The sequence below is a fragment of the Vulpes vulpes genome, chromosome 12 (genome assembly GCF_048418805.1).
Source record: "Vulpes vulpes isolate BD-2025 chromosome 12, VulVul3, whole genome shotgun sequence".
Lineage (NCBI taxonomy): Eukaryota > Metazoa > Chordata > Mammalia > Carnivora > Canidae > Vulpes > Vulpes vulpes.
The window spans coordinates 154,007,168-154,029,989 of record NC_132791.1 but is presented as its reverse complement, the minus strand read 5'-3'; the positions used below and the strand labels follow the sequence as shown (position 1 = coordinate 154,029,989).

The 22,822-nt window shown below is 38.9% G+C and overlaps 1 protein-coding gene across 1 annotated transcript in view; it reads left to right on the top strand.

Annotated features, from left to right (window-relative positions):
- Positions 1-22,822, top strand: part of C8A (complement C8 alpha chain) — a 63,989-nt gene that overhangs the window by 5,376 nt on the left and 35,791 nt on the right. Inside the window, exons 2-5 of the mRNA XM_026006897.2 lie at positions 10,940-11,042; positions 16,685-16,829; positions 17,832-17,979; positions 21,877-22,066. Coding sequence (XP_025862682.2) covers positions 10,940-11,042; positions 16,685-16,829; positions 17,832-17,979; positions 21,877-22,066 — 586 coding nt within the window. The remainder of the gene's footprint in view (positions 1-10,939; positions 11,043-16,684; positions 16,830-17,831; positions 17,980-21,876; positions 22,067-22,822) is intronic.

Sequence of the window (22,822 nt, the reverse complement as noted above, 5' to 3'; positions counted from 1 at the left end):
GGACTATGAAGGAAACAAATAGAGCTTTTTAATAGAGGATATTAGAGCAATCTAAAGACAGGCTGGCTGGTGGGGTTTCTCTAGAGTTGGCATTTAAGCTGATATATGTCGGATGGTAAGGAGAAGCCATGTGAAGAACAGGAGAGAGTGGAGAGATTGGCATGTGCTAAGACCCTCCAGTGGGAAATGGCCCATTGTGCTCATTGTACTGAAGGATGGTAACTGCATGAGAGTAGGGGATGTGCCTTGAGAGGATTTCAAAAAGGTGGGCAGAGACCAGATCATAGAGGAGCTTGGCATCATGATGAGGAATTTGGACTTTAGTTTATGTGTATTAAAAACCAACCAACCAACCAGTCAAAAAACCACTATAGGGTTTCATAAAGGGAGGAAAAGGGATTATCTGATTTCTAATAAAAAAAAAATTCATTCTAGTGGCTGTGCAGAGATGGGATTGAAGGAAGCTGAAGTGAAAGTCTTGGCCCACAGGAGGCCGTAGCAGTGATGTGGGGGAGAGATTATGATGCATTAAATCAGAATTTTGGCAGTAGAGGTAGGCAGAAGGGAAGGTATTTGAGATTTTTCTTGAAAGTAAAATGACAGAAATTTCCAAAGGACTGGATGTGGGGTTGAGGGGAAGGAAGGAATTAAAGACCACTGCCAGTTATCTGGCTTGACCAACTATGTGTTACAGTAGTTCCACTTTTGGATGTGGGTAAAACTGAGAAAGAAACTACGTAGAAGAAAATTAAGAGTTGAGATTTGGAGCCATTAAGCTTGCCATGCCTCAGAAGTACCAACCTGGTGGAGATCTAAAATGGAGCAGTTGGATAAAGAAAATAGGATTTCAGATGAGTGGTCTAGGTTGAAGATCTAAGTTTAGGAGGCATTAGCATTGAGTCACAGGAAGCCCAGGAAATGGATCTCACCTTTCTAAGCCCAAGAGAAGCAGAAAGAGAAAAGAAAGGCTGTACTACTCCGTGAGGCATTCCAGTTTTTGGAGAATTCAAAAAGAACTGGCCACAGAGGTAGGGAGGGAACCAGGAAGTGTGGTGCTGAAGTTGTCCAAGATAGGCCGATTTCAAGAAGGGAACAATGGCTAAAAGAAAGAAGTAAGATCAAGTCAGAAAACTTTCCACTGCATTTAGCAACATGGAGGTCACCGGAGACTCAGCCAAATTTCAAAGTCAATTTAAAATAGTTCAGTTTCATGATGTAATTTCCATGTAATAACTGAATGGATCTCCCTTAAGATGATATAATTAGTGATAATAAGTCTTAAATATAAGCTGAGCCAACTTATTAAGATGATCCCCTGGCAATAATCAGGGTCAGGTCTTCTAACCTTCTAGCCAGTTAGTTGTTTACTGATCTCAATTACTGAGGTAGCCACAGGCCAGGGTCAAGCATTTGACTCACAGGTTGCCTGGTCAACTCATGGACCTTTGCCCCATGTGCCACCCTGTTTAAAAAGTCAAATGGGTAGCATCTCACAAATCCACAGCCCTCTACAGCATAGGCATTCAATACGTTTTTGATGAAGGTGGAGAGTTTTGATGCTCATATACAGAGTTGAGAAGGTTTTAGAGAAGGAACTGACACATACATCAGGCTTGAGCTTGGGGCTTTACATAAGTGATATTAGTCCATATTCAAAGCAGCCTCACATGTTATTATTATCCTGTTTTTCAGTTTTAAGGAAATTGAAGTTCAGTAGGTGGCAGAAACTGGATTGCAATGCATGTTTGGTGGACTTCAAGCCACTTTGTGTCGTAAAGATGTGTCCGCGACTATGTGACACTCCTACAGATGCATGAAAAAAGAAATAATGTGTTAAAAAATGGGGAAGTGCTCAGTTGTACAAATTAGAATGCAGGATTTCTCAGAGCCTTCAATATTTGCATTTTAAATGTCCAAAAGTAGCATGTTGTATGCAATTTATCCAAATGTATTTGACCATGTAACTTTTCTTCTCTTCCTTTCCAACCCCCAGGTTGAGCACTCCACAGAGCATACTTTGAGAAATCCTGCCATGGTACTAGGTTGGCTTGTGATGATTCTATAGATTAAAAAAGCCTAAAAGCCATATAGTTAAAGAAACTTGTTCACAGTGTCATAACAAAGTAGATGTAAACTAAAAATTATAATGAAAGACTCCTGACTCTTAATGCTCTGTATTAAATGTGTTATTACTGAGTAGATTCTCAGCAGCTAGGAGATGCACTTTTTTACTTTTTATTTTTTGGAGATGCTTTAAAACTATTTGCCAAGATTTCCTAGATCATAGGTTTATCCATGGTTCTCTAAGTAAATAAAAAAATGATACGTGATACAATTCTTCTGGAAAGCTATTTGGCCATAGGTGTCATAAGCTTTAAAATCACCTATATCTTTCAACCTAGCCATCCCATTCTACAGGATGTATCTTCAGGAAAGAACTTAGAATATGGAAACACTGAATCAATAATCTAATTTTTTGATGTTAGATAAGTGGAACCATGTGTAGCCATCATAAATAGTTTACATTTCTGGTACAGTATTAAGTGGAATATCAGGATGTAAAATGTAATACTCAGTATGACCTCAATTATACTATGAAAATGGAATGAAAGAAAATGCAACAAAATATTAATGGTGGTAGGATTGGGGGTATTTTTTTCCTTTATGTTCTCTTTAAAGAGAATGTATTACTTTTATAATAAGCAAAAAATAAACTACAATTAAGGATTCATTGAATGGACACTGAGGAAGGCACTTGATGGGATGAGCACTGGCTGTTATACTATATGTTGGCAAATTGCATTTAAATTAAAAATATATAAAAATAAATAAATAATTTAAATTTAAAAAGATTCATTGGAATGATAAGAGAAAATGTTGGACATATTGATATTGGTTAAAAGGTTGGAGCCCTATAATGACTTAATGAATGGTCCTTGTGTACTTTCTGTACTCTTGTTTCAGTGATAGCATTACTATGTGTTCTTCTGTCTAGACATCATGTCACAAAGCTTTTAAAGCTACAGCAACAGAGCATTGCTCTGTCTAGGCTGTTGCTTTCATGCATTAATACAGTTTTCTTCCATTTTGACATCATAATGCAGTCTCTGTGGGCTTACATTGACATTATCTTGACAATTTCATAGTGAGATACAAAACTAATGCTGGAGTCATTTTCTGTTCCCAAATCTTCACTTTATGCCTTCTACTCACTTTTTGATGGTTAGAACTCTGTCTTTCTCCATGTTCCTATACTTCAAACTTTTATTGTTTGGAAAATCTATCAGAAAAATGACATATGGACAGAATCTTGAGCCATTTGAAAGTCTGGCTACCAGGATTATTTAATTAGCTTCTAACTGGAAATTAGGTTCAAATAAGTTTCTAAACAATGTCATTCTATTTCCTATAAATTGGTTTCATTTTTTTCTCTTCTTTTCTTTCTTTCCTTCCATCCTCCTTCCCCCTTCCCTTCCCTCCTCTTTTCCTTTTTTGTCCCTGGTGAAGACAGAAATTAGACAAATATTACAAGTGTGATAATTAAGTGTTGAGAAGATGTTCAGAGATTGACTAAATTATATGAGGGGGGGGGAAATACTTACCTAGAGAACTGACAATTAGGATGACACTGAAAGATGCCTAGAAGTTAGCCAGATAAAGAGGTAGATAGTTGGATTCATTTAGGATTGGGTTTTGTAGGTAGACATGATTAAGGGAACAATGGAGTCCAGGAACTTAGGACATAGTTATAGATTTAAAATGATAGATCATGGAATCAAAACTAGTTATAAAGAGAAATGAAAATAAGAGAGGATTTTTTTTTGTAGATTTTAGTTTTTTATTCATGAGAGACACACAAAGAGAGGCAGAGATATAGGCAGAGGGAGAAGCAGGCTCCCTGCGGGGAGCCTGATGTGAAACTCAATCCCAGGACTCCAGGACCACACTCTGAGCCAAAGGCAGTTGTTCAATCAAACATTGAGCCACCCAGGTGCCCATGAGGGGATCTTATTGATAGAAAGCTTAGGTGTCAATAAAGTAAAAGCCCCAAAGACATCCAAATAAAAGTGCACTGGGAATCCTTGAGCATATAATACAGGAGAAGAGTCCCCAAATAACTATTCACAGATATCTCATGCATTAGTGATTTAGAAGAGGAGCTGTTTCAGAGTGAGAAGGACCAGGATATGACCACGGAAGATAGTGAAGTGAGGAAAAAGTTCCCTGGAGGTGAGGAAATGGAGTGACCGAGGGGCAAGTGTTGGATAGCTCATTTATGGGGATGACCGAGTTTCCCAGAGTGATGGAAGGAATTGGAATAGAGAGGAAGATTGTGAGCTGAGCACTAAAAATTTTCTTTGGAGGGATAGTAGCACTGGCATTACATACTAGCAACATTTTATAGATCAGAGTTTCTCAAAGTATGATCTGCAGGCTCCAGGGAGTCCTCAAGATCTTTTCAGAGGGAGGGTATGTGAGTTCAAAATAATATCACAATGACATTAAGACATTTGTTCTTTTCACTGTGTTAATACTTTCACTGATGATGCAAAAGTTATGGTGGATAGAAATACTGTGGTCTTGGTACAAATCGAGGCAATGGCCTCAAACTCATAGGAAAGAAGTTAAGTTTTACTTAAGAAAGTCTCTCTTTGGGGCATCTAGGTGGGTCAGTTGGTTAAGCATCTGCTTTTGGCTCAGGTTATGACCTCAGGTTCCTGAGATTGAGCCCCCACATCAGCAGGGTATCTCCTTTTCCCTGTGCTCCTGCTCTCTCTCTCTCTCTCTCTGTCAAATAAATAAATAAATAAAATCTTTTTTTTTTTTTTTTTGAAGTCCTTCATGGGGATGCCTGGATGGCTCAGCAGTTGAGTGTCTCTGCTTTTGGCTCAGGGCATGATCCTGAGTCCCACATCAGGCTCCCTGCATGGACCCTGCTTCTCTCACTGCCTATGTCTCTGCCTCTCTCTCTGTCTCTCATGAATAAATAAATAAAATCTAAAAAAAAAAAGTCCCTCACGAAAGAGTCAAAATCCTTAATTTTATTAAACCTCAATCTTTGAAAAAAACCCACTTCAATCTTCGAATACAAGTTATTTAAATATTCCATGTGATAAAATAGGGAGAATGCATTAGGAACTTCTGATGCACTGAAGTATGGTGGTTGTTTTGAAAAAAAAAAAAGCAATTATTGAATTGTAAGTCAAAGCAACCACTTTTTTTCCTGGAACCCACTTTTTCTCCTGGAACACTGTTTTTACTGGACAAAATAGCTGCCAAACTATGGTTATTCAGGCTTAGTTATTTGGCAGACATTGTCTCAAAGATGAACAGAGAGAGTCATCACTTCAAGGAAACCAAATAACATTATTTGTTACCAATGACAAGATTTGAGCTTTCAAAAAAATATAATTTTGGAAAACACATCTATTGAGCTTCATGAGATCACCGATTATATTAATAAATTTGAACTTTTTATATTGGAAAGGAAATGTGTTAATTCTGTTAAGATATACATAGTGAACCATTGTTTTCCAAATTTCCAATGCCTAAAAAAAAATTTCCAATGCCTGGTGTTACAAAAGTCATGTATGAGTGCCAGATCCATTCAAAGTACACATGGATCAATGGACTTCAGTGTAACAGGGTGCAAAAATATTCATTGACATGCTTTCAGATTCCACATTGCAACTAATCTTTAAGAAATTACCACTTATCAAGTTGTGGTATAGTGTCAAAGAAGAATACCCAGTCTGAAAAGACTATTAAAATTCTTCTCAACTACGCAACATTTCAATTACATAAGTCTACGAGGCTGATTTTCTTTATAGGTTTCAACAAAACAATGTAAAGCAATAGATTGAATGAAGAAGCAGAAATGAGAATCTAACTGTATTCTACTAACCCAGACATCAAAGACAGTTGCAAACATGTAAAACAATGACACACTTTTAACTAATTATTTTTCTTAAGAAATGTGTTTCCAAATAAAATTATGGCATATGTTGTAACATGTAGTGAGTTTGATATTGCAATTTTAAATAGAAAAATACATATTGTTAACATTTCGGTTTTGATTTGAATGTTATATCAATAGATGTAGCCCACTTAGACAAAGGCTCTTTGGATTACTCAGTAATATGTAGTGTAAAAGAGTCCTGGGATCCAAGTTTGAAAACCAGTGTTAAAGACGAGTATTGCTTTGCCCATAGCTCCTTGTCTTGGGTATCACCATTCATCATGACTAGTAGCTCATGGAATAATTAGCATGAGACTCGAAGCACCCTTTTCCTATACTAGGGTGATAATCGTGCCATTTGTCACAGCAGAGGCTGCCTGGTTCTCAGAAGTTATGATAAAATTGGTGGTAACAGACAATCTTTGTACAATCTTTGTTCAGTGGGCTGACCAGGCTCTAACACTGAAATAGCAGCAATGATGCTATGGAAAGGAGCTCACACTTGGAGCCAAACAAGCTTGTGGCTTGTCCACCTCACTCTGTGTGATCCGGACAAGCTCTCTCACCTCTCAGAGACAGCATGGGGTAATAAGAAGAACACAGCCTTGGAGATAGGCCAGTTTCTACCTTCTACCTGTGTTATCCTGGGCAAGGCTCTCTCTCAGTTCTTTTGGCTGAGTTGTAAAACGAGGAAGCAGCAGCATGATGGGGAAGTGAACATGGGCTCTGCATCAAACCAAGTAGGTCAAATTCTACCTTTGTCACCCCTTAGGCTATGACTTCTGGGATTACTTAGCTTTTAGGAATCTCAGCTTTCTTACATACAAAAGGAGCTAATGATATTTACCTCCTAGAATCATTATAGAGATTAAATGATGAGATAATCCATGTAATATCCTAGCACTTAATAACAAAAGCCAGCTTGTAACAAAAGCCAACTTTAACAAATACTTCATGAGCATTTTAATATATTTTCAATAACTCCATTAGGTAATGTTGTTTTTAACAGTTTTACAGATGGGAAAGCTGTAGCTCAGAGGTGTTAAGTAACTTGCTCCAGTTTTCAAAGTCAGCAGGTAGCAAGATTTGAAGTCAATCCTCTCACCCTGAACCTCATGTTCTTAACCACCAGGCTTTCTGTTACTCTGACTCTTCAAAAATGTTGTCAGTTATCCTGATTCTTCAAAAAGATAAACAAAATTGATAAGCTTTTAGGTGCACTCACCAAGGAAAAGAGAGAGAAGCAAAATATATAAAATCAGAAGTGAAAAAAGAGAACTGACACCACAGAAATACAAAGGATTATAAAAGACTACTACAAAAAAGTGTGTGTCAACAAATTGAAAAACAGCAGAAATGGACGAATTTCCTGGAAATCGACAATCTTCCAAAACTAAATCAGGAAAAAATAGAAAATCTGATTGTCACTAATAAAATTGAACCAGTCATCAGAAAACTCACAACAAACAAAAGTCCAGGGCTAGATGGATTCACAGCTGAATCCACCAAAAAAATTTTTAAAAAGCTAATATCTATTTTCCTCAAACTATTTCAAAAAATAGAAGATGAAGGAAGGCTTCCAAATACATTGTACAAGGCCAGCATTACTCTGATACCAGAACTAGACAAAGACACCACAAAAAAGAAGAATACAGATGCAAAAATCTCTGATGAACACAGATGCAAAAATCCTCAACAAGGTATTAGCAAACCACATTCAACAACACATTAAAAGGATCATTCACCATGTTCTAGTGGTATTTACTCCAGGGAAGCAAGAATGGTTCAATATTCACAAATCAATCAACATGATACACCACATTAGCAAAATGAAAGATAAAAGTCACACAATCATCTCAGTAGATGTAGAAAAAGCATATGACAAAATTCAAATTCATTAATGATTAAAAACTCTCAACAAAGTAGGTTTAGAGGGAATATACCTCAATATAATAAAGGCTATATATGACAAACCCACAGCTAACATCATGCTCAATGGTGAAAACTGAAAGCTTTTTCTCTGAGATTAGGAATAAGACAAGGATACCCACTCTCACCACTTTTATTTAACATAGTCCTAGAAGTCCTAGTCACAGTAATCTGACAAGAGAAAGAAATAAAACATATCCAAACTGGTAAGAAGGAAGTAAAACTGTCACTGTTTGTAGATGACATGATACTATACATAGAAAACCCTAAAGACTTTACCAGAAAACTATTAAAAGTAATAAATAAATTCAGTAAAACTGTAGGATACAAAATTAATGTACAGAAAGTTAGTTCTCCTTTGTACTTGTGTCTCTAAAATTAGGATAATTTGATTCATAATAGGATTGATATAGAATTAAAACAGATAATTTATATAAATCCTCCAGCATCACATTTGCATACAGTAAGAGCGGTATTATTAAAATGTCCATACTACCCAAAGCAACCTACAGATTTAATGTAATCCCTATCAGAACACAAACAGAATTTTTCACAGAACTAGAACAAATAATCCTAAAATTTTTATGGAATCACAAAAGATCCCAAATAGCCAAACCAGTCTTGAAAAAGAACAACAAAGCTGGAGATAGCATAATGCCAGATGTCAAGATATACTACAAAGCTGCAGTAATCAAAACAGTATGGTACTAGCACAAAAATGGACACATACAACAACAGAACAGAATAGAAAGCCCAGAAATAAACCCACACTTTTATGGTCCACTAATCCACGACTAAGGAGGCAAGAATATATAATGGAAAGAAGGCAATTTCTTCAACAACTGGTGCTATAAAAACTGGACAGCTACATGTGAAAGAATGAAATTGGAATACTTTCTTATACCACACACAATAATAAACTCAAATGTATTAAAGACCTAAATGTCAGACCTAAAACCATAAAATTCCTAGAAGAAAGAATACACAGCAATTTCTTTGACATCAGCTGTAGAAACATTTTTCTAGATATGTCTCCTTTGGTAAGAGAAAAAAAAGCAAATTAAACTTCTAGGACCACACCAAAATAAAAAGCTTTTGCACAGTGAAGAAAGCCATCAAGAAAAGAAAAAGAGGGCAGTGGGGGTGGCTCAGCGGTTTAGCACAGCCTTAAGCCCAGGGCGTGATCCTGGAGGCCCGGGATTGAGTCCCACGTCGGTCTCCCTGCATGGAGCCTGCTTCTCCCTCTGTCTGTGTCTCTGCCTCTCTCTCTTTCTGTATCTCTTATGAATAAATAAAATCTTAAAAAAAAAGAAAAAGATAGTCTACCAAATGGGAGAAGATATTTGCAAATGATCTATCTGATAAGGGGTTCATACCCAACACCAACTCAAAACTGAAACTAAATAATGTAATTAAAAGTGGAAGAGGATATGAATAGACATTTTCCCAAAGAAGACATACAGACACATGAAAAGATGCTGAACATCACTAATCAATAGGAAAATTAAAATCAAAACCACAATGAGATCTCACCTCACAGCTGTCAGAATGGTTGAAATAAAAAACACAAGAAACAACAGGTGTTGGTGATGATGTAAAGAACCCTTGTACACTGTTGGTGGGAGTGCAAGCTGGTGCAACCAATGTGCACAATAGTCCAGAAGCTTTTCATTTTTTTAAAAGATTTTATTTATTTATTCATGATAGACATAGGGGGAGAAAGAGGCAGAGACACAGGCAGAGGGAGAAGCAGGCTCCTTGTAAGGAGCCTGATGTGGGACTTGATCCCGGGACTCCAGGACTGCGCCCCGGGCCAAAGGCAGGCGCCAAACCGCTGAGCCACCCAGGGATCCCCCAGAGGCTTTTCAAAAAATTAAAAATAGAATTATCATATGATCCAGTAATTACACTACAGGAGATCTACTCTAAGAAAATGAAAACACTAATCTGAAAAGATACATACACACCAATGTTTATTGCAACATTATTGACAGTAGCCTAGATATGGAAGCAACTCAAGTGTACATCAATAGATGAATGGATTAGAATGTTGGTTTCATATAATTATATTTTATATAATTATATATAATACATATATTTTTATATATCTATAAATAGGATATATTATATAAAATTTATATTATATTATAAAATATATATAATTTATATTTGATTATTTATATTTATATTTTATATTTTATTTATATTGCATTATAAAATCATAGAAAAATTGTATATTATATATAAAATTCTACATAATTTTTATTTATATTCATATTATTATATTTTATATATTTATAAATATAATATACATTATATATAATTATAAAGTTATACATTATATTATTTTATTGATATTGCATTATAAAATTATATATAATTCTTATTTATATTATATATATGTAATGGAATAGTATTTGGCCATAAGAAAGAATGAAATCTTGCCATTTGCAACAACAGGGATGGATCCAGAGAATATAATGCTAAGTGAAATAAGCCAAATAAAGACAAACACTATATAATTTCATTGATATGTAAAATTTAAGAAACAAAACAAATGAACAAAGAAACAAAGAAAAGGGGGAAAACAGACTGTTAAATACAAACTGGTTGGTCAAAGTGTACAAACTTTCAGTTATAAGATGAATAAATTCAGGGGATCTAATGTACAATATGGTGACCAGAGTTAATAGTACTGTACTGTGTACTTGACATTAGCTAAGAGAGTAGATCTTAAGTGTTCTCACCAGACACACACACACATACACACACACGCACACACACACAGAGATAAATATGTGAGCAAATAGATGTATCAATTAGCTTGATTGTGGTAATCATTTCACAATGTATATAAAACCGTAACATCATACATCTAAAATATATACAATTTTTGTCATTCATACCTCAAAAAATCTGGGGAAAAATTAATATGTTTTCATATTAATAAGATACATTCATATTAAGAGATGTTTTTGAGTTTATAACAACACTAAAAATGATCATAATAAAAATTTTAAAAATTGAAGCAGATGTCCTTCCTCTTTATAGGAGAGTGAGTCGGGCTGTTCAGAGTGCCCCCATCACAGCAGTTCCCTGCCAACTGAGCAACTGGTCAGAGTGGACAGATTGCTTTCCATGTCAGGACAAAAAGGTAAGAACTTGGTGACTGGTTTTGGATTATTTAATATTTGGATGGTGTACTAGGCACCTAAATGGAGATGAACAGGTCTATAAATTTAGAAATCTGGGAAGAAATCAGGTCTAGAAATAGGTATTTGGGAGCCATGGATGCATGGATGGTAGAACTTTTTCTGATTTTGTTTAGAAGCCATTACTGGGTGAGGCTGCAAAAGATAATGTATATTATGTTTTGTGTGCAGAGAGGTGGTCATTCAGACATGGACACACTGATCTCTATGGCCTCTCTGGGTCCTGGTCAATCTGTTAGCCTCCAGTGATGATCATCTACAGGGGCTAATGACGCATGGGGGAGCCAAGATAAACCACAGAATGTTCCTAAGGATTCTACGTTTACAGACTGAAAAGACTGGCACACCCAATAAACGCACATGAGTCTATCTTGCCCACCTAAATGGTTTTGAATGGTCCAAAATGGCCACTAACCCCAGTGGCATCTCAAGGGAAGGGGAACTTTGGGAGCACTTGGAGAGGAGTATTCTGACCTTGTTCAGGGGTTACTGGCTCATGGTGATAATAAAAGGCAGAATAACTTCTGTTCTGTTTAATTATATTTTAAGATCTTTACAGACAACACATGCCTTTACTGGATGAACCCAGGGTAGGATGCCTCCAGGCTCCCACCTCTCTCAATGGGTATACTACTGCCTAAAGCATGTCTATTGGCACACTACTGTCAAGTCTAAGTGTTTAAACGCTGATTCTCCAGCTTAGATTCTGGCTTTGCACCTTATTTGCTGTGCTACTTTGGGCATATATTTTATCCTCTCTATGCCTCAGATTCCTCATCTATAAATGGAAGTAGTAATAGTACTTATAGCATAGAGTTACTATGAGCGTTAAATGAGTAAGGTATACAAAGTGCTTTTCATGGCGCCTTGGCATATAGTGAATGTTCAGTAACTCTTAGCTGTTTTTATAATTAACTAGCCATGTCCCCCACTCTCCACTGCCTGAATCAAGACTGGCTCTTTTCGCACCTGAGCTTCTCCAGAGTGTGCTGGTGGTTCTCCTGCTTCCAGACCTGCTCCCCACTTAGGTGTAGTGCTACTCTGTGAAGGCTTGATGAGTTGTTCAAAATCACATGGAATGCAAAATCATTACAGATGGAAACACAATTTGGACCTAGTTTATTCAGCTTCTAAGCCTGAAATTATTTATTCTGCCTCTCTTGTTTCTGAGATATGCCAAAGAATCCTAGACTGCACTGCTCAAAAATATCTAGCTCCCAAATCTCATTTTGCTTTGATATCCTATGTTAGTTTTCTGAATCTGCTGTAACAAATTGCCACAAACTGGGTTGCTTAAAACAACAGAAATGTATTCTTTCACAGTTCTGGAGGCCAGAAGTTTGGTAGGGCCATGCTCCCTCTGGAGGGTCTAGGGGAGAGTCTGTTCTTTGCCTCTTCTGGCTTTTGGTGGCCATCAGCAATCCTTGACTTACGGCCAGTCTCTGTGCTCCAATCTCTGCCTCTGCAGCCACATCACCTCCTCCTCTTCTGTGTGTCTACTTTGTGTGTCTGTGTTAAATCTCTCTCTGCCTTTCCCTTATAAGGCTACTGTGAGGACATTTAGGGCCTACCTGGATAATCCAGTATAATCTCTTCATTTCAAAAAGCTTAATAATATCTGCAAAGACCCTTTTTCCAAATAAGGTAACATTTACAACTTTCAAGGACTAGGATTTGACTTCTTTGCATGGCCATTATTAACTTCTTATATATTCTAAACTCTCTATCTATATATATCTAGATAGATAGATGATAGATAGATAGATAGATAGATAGATAGATAGATACAGATATATTTGTCCTGTGTTGCAGCTTAGATAACAGATAGCACAGGTGAATGACTTACTATTTAGATCAGAATTGAATTACTCCTTTCACTGCTCAAAAAAGACATACGTGTCTATTTTTTTTAAAAAGATCTTTTATTTATTTATTTGAGAGAGGGAGAGAGAAAGAGAACACGGGGGGGAGGGGGCGGTTGGTACAGAGGGAGAAGCAGACTGCCTGCCAGAGCCTAACCTGGAGCTGAATCCCAGGACCATGGGATCATGACCTGAGCCAAAGGCAGATGCTTAACTAGCTGAGCTACCCAGGCACCCCAACATATGTGTCCTTAAATAATCCTTAAAATCATTAAATTCTGTTAACTACTTAAGTGAAAGACCACCCTAGTTTCTTCTTATTAATGTGTTTTTCTCCCTCTCAAAATCACCCAAAGATGTGCATTTCTGGAAAGAAACATTATCAACCAGCTAGAAAAGAAAATTATGTCTTAATGATACCAACACAGGCACCAGCACGGAGAAGTCTCTAAGGGAGTATCTGCACCAACCTCTCTGCAGCACAATGTCTTCATTATTTGATAATAACCCAGAAAATGGGGATTCAGTGGGAATGAACCTCGTGTCTGTACCAGCATTCCAATACAGAAACCACAAGAAGAATGATAATGGCATTTATAGTTACCATTTATTAAATAATTTTTATATATCAGGCACTGTGCTAATGCTTTAATAAATTGTCTTAGTTGACTTTCACAGCCAACTCTAAGATACCATTGCCCCTTTGGTTGGGTCACCAATAGAGACACAGCCTAGATTTAACTCTTGGTCAGTCGGATTCGAAAATGCCCATGTGCCTAACCACTTCACTCTACTACTTCCCCTCGAACTCTGTGAAGAATCATAATGATATTAGTGGCTATCTAATCCAATCCCCACTCAGTCATAAATCCTTCTGGAGTAGCCCAACAGCTGGCTACAAAAATGATGCTGATGTTGATAACTATTACTAATGAGTGCACTCCAGGAAACAGGCCAAGTGCTGACTTCTATACAAGTCTTATCACTAATCTTCACAAGACTCTCCTATCTCTCCTTCTACAGATGGGAAAACTGAGGGTCAGAGATGTTAAGTAATTTATCTAGTGATGCACAGAGAGTGAGCAGCAGAACTGGAATTCCAACCCAGCTTAAAAATGGGATTCAGAATAGTCTTTAACCTCCTCAACTTGTGAGGATTAAATGAGATAAAGAATGTGAAGTATCCCGCCAGTAGTGAGCACTCAATAAATGGTAGCTATACAGCCATCATCATGTTGGTAACTGCAGGTCTTAAAACTCGGATGAACATTATGAAGAGTGACAAAATTTGGCTCTACATTAGTATGCTGAGTAGTGCTTTATGTACCGTATCTTGGCAAGATGTGGGAAGAGAATCAAAATATCCTAATATTCCCAAACTGATTGTTAATTCTAATCTCTTCCCATTGAGTTTACAAATCTCTTATCACTCTTATTAACTGGGAGGCAGGAAAGGCAAATGGACAGATTTGCTTTTCATCTTTTTTGCTACTCCTGTCTCTTTACTCATGAGCAGTTGCAGAGGCAAAAGTAGGCAAGAGGAGAGAGAGGGGAAACTGCATGCTTCACACACACCCACTGGAATCAGCTGGAAAAGACTCCACTGATAATGATGGGGAGAGCACTTCTTATTGAGCACCAATGATATGCCAGACACAGGGCTAGGTGCTTTGCTCACACATTCTCTCACTTAGTTCTCACAACACCTTTTCAAAGTGAAGGGTCATCACATCTATTTTACATATTAAAAAACAGGAACTCGGAAAAGGTAAGTGGCTTGCTTATGGTGAGTTGGTAAGTGACTCTGAGAACCCAGTCAGTCTAAATTCTCATGCTCATGCTCTTTCACCTACAGGGAACAGGTGAAATAATCATTAGCAACTGTAATTGGTGAGGTCATCTTGATCAACCACCTCATTTTACAGATTTGGGAACCGAAGCACAAAGTATCAGGCACTGATACTTTATATAGCAAGTAAGAAATAGATTCAGGAATAAACAAACAAACAAACAAAATGCAGAACCAGACCTATAAATACAGAGAACAAATTTATGGTTTCCAGAGGGCTGGGGATGGGGAAGATGGGCAAAATGGGTAAGGGAAGTGGGAAATATAGGCTTCTATTTATGGAATAAGTAGGTCATGTGGATAAAAAGTATGGCATAGGGAATGTAGTCAATGGTATTGTAACAGCATTGTATGGTGATAGCTATGCTTGTGAACATATAACATAGAGAAGTTGAATCACTGTTGTGCAATTGAAATTAAAGTAATATTGTGCACCAACTATACTGGAAGGAAGGAAGGAAGGAAGGAAAGAAAGAAAGAAAGAAAGAAAGAAAGAAAGAAAGAGAAAGAGAAAAAAAGAAGAAAGAAAGAAAGAAAGAAAGAAAGAAAGAAAGAAAGAAAGAAAGAAAGAGGCTAGGAATTCACTTTCTTTGCTGTTCAAAACACTGCTTTCCTACTTAGTTCCGAACAGTTTTGAAAGAAAAGCTTGTAGGCTGGGCCAAGGCAAGAGGCGGCAGAAAATATGGAGCTCTCCATTCAGCATGTTTCCTATGTTAACTTTTTTATCTTCTCAACTAGACGCTAAGCTTCTTCTTCTTCTTCTTCTTTTTTTTTTTTTTTTTGACGCTAAGCTTCTTGAAGGTGGAGATGGAATTTCATTTTTCTCTGGATATCCTAGTGCTCAGCTTCCTTCTTCTACATTAGTGCCCAAAGCTGTACACCATATAGAAAGTAGTATCATGAAACCATAGAGCTCCAAGATTGGTATGCATTTTTATTCTTTCTGTCTTTCTTTGAACAAGAATTTGTTCATGTGCAGTCAAAGCTGGACCCAGGGACTCAGATGATGTCTCTATCTCTTGGATAGGCTCTTTCTACCTAGTAGGCTAGATGACCACTTGATGCCCATAGTTCCTAGTAACTTCAGAAAAAAGATACTGTCTTTTCCAATAGTTCAAGAAAATCTTCTGAGAGAATAATGATTGCCCTAAGGTTGAGTCATGATCCCAAAGCCAATCATTGCAATTTGGCAGATGTGGTACCCTGGTTGATCCGGCCTGGATTACACATTCCTGTGACTCAGGGGGTGATATCAATGCCACTCGAACCATATGAGATATGTCCCAAGGAAAGAGGATGCCATGACCAGAAGAAATGTTGCAGAGGGAAAGCAACAAACATCTTATAAAAGTACCTCTCACGTACATGACTATAGATTAAGTGTCAAGTGTATGAAACCAAATAAGACATGGTCCTCCTTTTGCCACTCCATCCCCTGTTTGCAAACTATTCTTAAACTAGTGAGAAAGGTAAATAAACAAATAAGTCGGCCAGGGATGACAAGTGGGAAGAGAGAAGGAGGCACAGGGAACTATAAAAAATGTAGAGGAGGTACACTGGGAATCATGAAAGATGAATAGGTACTAACTGGTTGAAGAGGTGGGGAGAGAAGGTCCTTCCTAACAAGTAAAAAGAAATATTTTGTTCAAGTCTTTCATTTGATCTTTGGAGGACCTATTCAACATTCCTACTGGTTACTGTGCCACCCCTGGCTGAACACCACCACTTGGTAACACCCATCCCCTGAAAAGACAGCTTTTTAGGCAGCTCTCAATCATCAGACAGTTATTCCTTATGTTGAGCCGAGACCCGCCTGCACAAATCTTGTTTGATTGATAGACAGTGAATCTGTCTGGTTCAAAATCTGATTTAGTACCGATACCGGAGCCTCCTGCAACCAGACAAGTTTGGGGGAACCATCTGCAGTGGTGATGTCTGGGATCAAGCCAGCTGTCACAGTCCCACAGCTTGTCTACACCAAGAACAGTGTGGACAGGATTTCCAGTGTAAGGAGACAGGTGAGTAGCATTCCAGTGGGATAACAGCTGTGCCCTGTCAAACTAAATGTGCAAAAACAGTCACCCAGGAGCTTGTTCAAATGCCGATTCTCTAGCTCTTCCCCTAGCGGCTGTCATTCTCTAGGTTTGGGGTGGGGCTCAGGAACCTACGTTTTAAGCCAACCCACCCAGTATGCCAAGTAATTTTGATATAAGTTTGTAGGAACATCCATTGATTAAATTCTAAATTAATTCACTCATTCATCCCTTCATTGAATAAATATTGATTGGGCACATATGTGCCAGGCAGTGGGCTACCTGCTGGTGACACAGAAGATGAAAAGGTAATGTGCCTGACAATGAGGTAGCCCTAGTGTCTTTGGGAGTGAGACCTACAAGGAGTCATAGGTCTAGTCGTAGACCTACAAGAAGACAATACTGTGTGATTGCCAGTGTAACGGGCATAGGCCCATGGGTCAATGGCCCTCACTGGCTAGGAATGACCAAACTGTGTTGGGGTATCAGAACAGGCTTTAAAGTGGCACTTGAGCTGAGATTTAGAAAGTAGCAATGAATTAGCGAGGAGAAAGAATATGCAAACACACACAGGGATTTAAGGACTGGCAATGGGTGCAGAATGATTGCAGATCAGGGCTTTGGGAAGAGAGATAGGGGATGGGTCTGGTAGGGAACGGAGGGACATACTGTGGCATTTAGAAGAACAGGAATGGAAGTCATGGAAGGATATAGAGCAGGGGGATGACATGGCCACACTGACATTTTAGAAAGATCACTGGAGCTGCCACATGGAGGATGAGTTTTAGAGGGGAGCCTACTGCAGGGCCTGAGCTTGGAGTGGGAGCTAGGAGTAGGAAACAGGGTGGAAGGAGGGCAGAGGACAGAGAGATGAAGAGGGGTGAGGGGCTGCTTGGGAAGTGGGATGGATGTGGTGACTCTGGATGTGGGTCACGGGGGAGAGGGAGGAGTCTGAGAAGCTCCCACAGCCTCTCCTCTCTCTCTTAGGTCGCTGCCTAAAACGCCACCTTGTGTGTAATGGTGACAAGGATTGCTTTGATGGCTCTGATGAGGATGACTGTGAAGATGTCAGGGTGGCTGAAAATGACTGCAGCCAGTATGAACCCATTCCAGGCTCAGAGAGTGCGGCCTTGGGGTGAGTCTTGCCTTCCAGCTGTTTGGGGACACAGAATGGTTTCTCTTCGACCACCAGTATTATTTTGAGGACAGAAGAGGATCCTTTGGCAGTGCATCCCATGAGGCAGCCCTCTGAGGTAGCGTGATGGTCCACTTGGGCTACTATGACAAAATGCCACACATTGGGTGGCTTCTAAGCAACAGAAATTTATTTCTCATAGTTCTAGAGGCTGGATGTCTGAGGTCAAAGTGATGGCAGGGTTGGCTTCTTTTGAGGCCACTCTTCTTGGCTTGTTGATGGCTTTCCTTCCGTGTGTGTCTGGGTCCTAATCTCTTTATCCTTTTTAAAGATTTTATTTATTTGAGAGAGAGAGTGAGAGAGCATGGGGGGAGGGGCAGAGGGAGAGGCAGAAGCAGACTCCCACTTAGCAGGGAGCCCGACACTGGGCTCCATCCCAGGACTTGGATCACGACCTGAGCTGAAATCAAGAGTTGGATGCTTAACCAACTAAGCCACCCAGGCACTCTTCTTCTTCAACCTCCTCCTCCTCCTCCTCCTCCTCCTCCTCCTCCTCCTCCTCCTCCTCCTCCTCCTCCTCCTTCTCCTTCAAAAGATTTATTTATTTGAGAGAGATATAGCATGCAAGCGGGGGTAACGCAGGAGAAGAGAGAGAGAGAATTCTTAAGCAGACTACCCATTGAACACCGAACCCAACACAGGGGTGCTCAATCCCGGAACCCCAAGATCATGACCCGAGCCAAAATCCAGAGTCAGCCACTTAACTGACTGAGCCACCCAGGTGCTTCCTAATCTCTTCTTATAAGGACACCAGTCATATTAGATTAGGGCCTAACAGCCTCATTTTAGCTCAATTGCCTACGTAAAGACCCTCTTACCAAAATACAGTCAAATTCTGAGGTTTTGGGGCCAGGACTTCAACACCTAAATGTTAGACACAACTCAGCCCCTAATACTAATAAAAGGGGATTTTGTTTATTTTGAAAGTGATTGTGGGTAAATAGAGGAGAAGCATGAAATGATGAGTTGTTACTTTGAAAAAAAAAAATTCCCTCCTTATTGGCAAAAAGGTTGAAGACCATGATCTTGCTCTCATGTGATTCAAAGGAGCATTTGAATACACTTCCCAAGTGTGCTTTGCCCACACTGAACACTGACATCAACACAATGGCCCCACCTCCACTCCCAATAGCCGACACTTTGAGTTTTTCATTCTGCCAAGATCTCAGAAGGCTTTCCTGGTGTCCTTTTTTCATTTTTTAATTTAAGGATGTCAGTTTTTAAATTTTTATTTATTGCCACAGAAGTAATACATGTTTGTGGTAAAAACCAAAAGTCTTCCTTCATCCTCCCCAATCTGTACCACAGAAGGCCACTTCTTCCTACTTCCTTCCCTGGAACTGACTGACCCCCGTCAACAGTTTGGTGTAGGACTTTCAGATCATGTAAAAAATATACTGACAATATACAATGTATGGAAGATATGCCTATAAGTATTGTACATGATACCCATAAGTATATTTTACATAAATGTGATCATACTATACATATTGTGTGTAACTTGATTTTTACTTAACAGTATATTTTGAAGATGCCCTCCACCCCCATTTTCTACTGTCTTTTTCTAAGAAACATAGTGTTCTATAACAGGGGTCAGCAAACTGGCCTGAAGGCCAAATTCAGGCTGCTTCCTATTTTTGTAAATAAATGTTTATTGGGACACAGCTTTCATCCCACAATGATGGGTGTTGAGTATTTGCAACAAATACCCATGGGCTATATAAAGCCAATGTTTAATATCTGGCCCTTTATAAAAAAAAGTTGCTGACTCTTCTCCCATAGTATAAATACATGAAAATTTATTTGTTTACTTCCTATTGAAAGATAATTAGCTTGTTCCCATTTTCCCCTCTTATAAGCAATGCTGCAAGGAACATCCTTGTACCTTATCTTTGTATGTGTGTGAGTATTTCTGCACAGATTTCCTAAAAGTGGAATTTCTCTCTGTCTTTTAATTTTCACTGGGTCTTCTGCAATCTGCTTTTCTAAATATACATGGCTTAGTAACCTCATATGCTTAGAGGTTATAATTATAATCTTAGGAATTATTATTTCTTTGAATTTTTGTTTAGCTCACTAGAGAGTCTATATTTATAAGCCAAAAGCAGAAACATGTTTAATGGGCAAAAAGAAAAGTAAGGGGGTAAAGTAAAGGGAAGGCACCCAGATTTTGTATCAAAAAAAAAATTTAGCTGTGACTACAGGCGAATTACCTACTTTTCCTGAGCTTCAATTTCTGCATTTACAACATTGTCATGAGGTTGAAAGTTAATGAATGCTGAATGTCTGGTAGAGTATGTATTCAATTCACCATAGCTATTACCACATCACTTCCATTAATATGAAGAAAGAGATGGAGAGAGGAGGTGAAGAATGAAGGTAACATACCTTGAATTTCTACTGTATGCCAAGTGCTCTATAATTATCCATTTATTCCTTTGAGGCAGGTATTATTCATAGTTAACCCCCTGCTCATCTTCTGCCCTTGTGCCTTTTCACTGAGGGAACGAGCAAATATGACAAATGCTATACCAAAGGTAATCACTGAATGCCATGAGAACACAGAGGAAGCAACGATACTCTGTCCAGGATAATCATAGAAGGTCAGATAGAGGAGGCAATGTTTGAGTTGGGTTTAAAAGGCTGCATAGGAGTTTGAAGGGCAGAGACAAGCAAACATTTTATTATCTATTTCAGAAGAGGCTTTGATTGTTAGGCCTTGGATCTCTTAGCCAAATTGAAATGTTTTTGTTCAGTTAACTCTCTCCTTTGTAGAAAATTAAGCCTTTCTTTCATCTATGTAACACTGTTCATGCCTCAATATAGTTCAGTCATCTATAGCCTAAAATGTAGTTCTTGGGCAGATGGATGTGAAATGCCTCCCAGAGGGTGAAGTGAAGGAATGTGTTTCTGGAAGGGTACTGGGCTAGAGGAGAGGAAGTATCATTTGTGGAGTGCCTAATATGTTTTATAACTTTGCTTCCGTTTTACTTTAATACTCTCATTTAGACTTCACAAAAAACATGAGAAGTAGTTTTATTATGCCTGTTCTTCAAATGAGGAAAATGAGCTTCAGAAAGCATCTAGAATGTGTCCAGATGCACACAGCTAGTATGTGACAGAGCTAGAAATTAAACAGGAGTCTCCATGATCTTCAAATCACACCCTCTGCTGTTCCATGCCACCTTGAAGACAACAGCCTTTCTGAGGATTAGAGTCTCAACTTGGTACTGAGAGTCAACATGTCAAATCTATTTTTTTACCAGCAGAGCTTTTCTGAAACAGCATAAAGATAACAATAGCAACATTTATTCAGTATTTGATATATGCTAAGTACTTTCTGGTTCCTTTGTATGTTGTAACTCATATTTAACTCTCTGAGGGCAGCTGTATTAACTGCTTTTTATTAATGACTAAACTGAGGCATAGAGAGGTTAAATGATTTGCCCAAGGTCACATAGTGAGGTTTAGCAGAGCTGGGATGTGGGTTCAACCTGTTGGACTCTGTTCTTGGATTTCTGATAATTGTGCCTATTCTTCTGTAACTCACACAACAAATTTTTAGGAGTGCCTTCTCTGTGGGAGCATCGTTGTAGGCAAGGATAGAGCTGTCAGCTGCTCTGGTCAAAGGGAACTGGGGCCCGGCTGAACCCACTGAGGTTTCCAGTGTTACCCAAAGTGGAATTTAAGGTACTTTGAGGAACCCGAGGGCTCCACCCAGAACCAAGTCTGAGAAGCCACTGCTTGGACCAGCAATAACGTCTTCTGGAAGAGAGTTTATGCTATCTTGGCCTTTTCAGTGTTCTCTCCCAGAAGCTATCTGCCTTTTCGATTTAGATACAATATCCTGACCCAGAAAGAAGCTCAGCATGTGTATGACCCCAGGTATTATGGGGGCCAGTGTGAGACAGTATACAATGGGGAATGGAGGGAGATTCGATATGACCCCACCTGTGAGCATCTCTACTATGGAGAGGATGAGAAGTACTTCCGGAAACCCTACAACTTCCTCAAGTACCACTTTGAGGTAAGTCTGCATGGGGTGCTCACAGGCCACTGGAGGGTGGGAGCGGGGAGAGAGAGGCCTGTGGATGGAGATGGACTCCTTGATTTGGAAGGTTCTAGTTGCTATAGAGCTTGCTGGTGGCTGAAGTTCCCTGACATCTGCCCCTATGCACGCTTCATGCTGGAGGGCACTGACAACGAGGGCAGGGCCAATGACAGGCAGGACAGAAATGTGACCATCCACTGGCTACATCTTGGCTCCATTCCATAATCAATGACACAGATCCCGGGTTCAGTTCTCATAAGGCCTATTTCCATGTTGTGCTCTTGTAGAATATAAGTATTTGGGACCTTGAGCAGATCATTGCCCCTCCCTGGGCCCAGTTTCCTGCCATGTAAATTAGGGATCAGGACTGGAGGTGTCTGGGTAGGGTTCTGAGCCCAAGGCCCCCAGTTTCACCAAGAGCAGCTCCCCACTGATCACCTTCTTTCTTTCTTTTTTTAAATTCCAGTATAGTTAGCGCACACTATTATATTACTTTCATGTGTACAGTATAGTGATTCAATAGCCCCACAGGATACCTGTGCTTATCAGGTTAAGTGCACTCTTAATTCTCTCTTCCTGTTTCACTCATCCTCCCCCTACCTCCTCTCTGCCAACCACTTGTTTGTTCTCCATATTTAAGAATCTTTTTTTTTTTTTTTGGTCTCTTTTTTTCCTGTGTTCATTTGTTTTGTTTCTTATATTCCACATTTGAGTGAAATTACATGGTGTTTG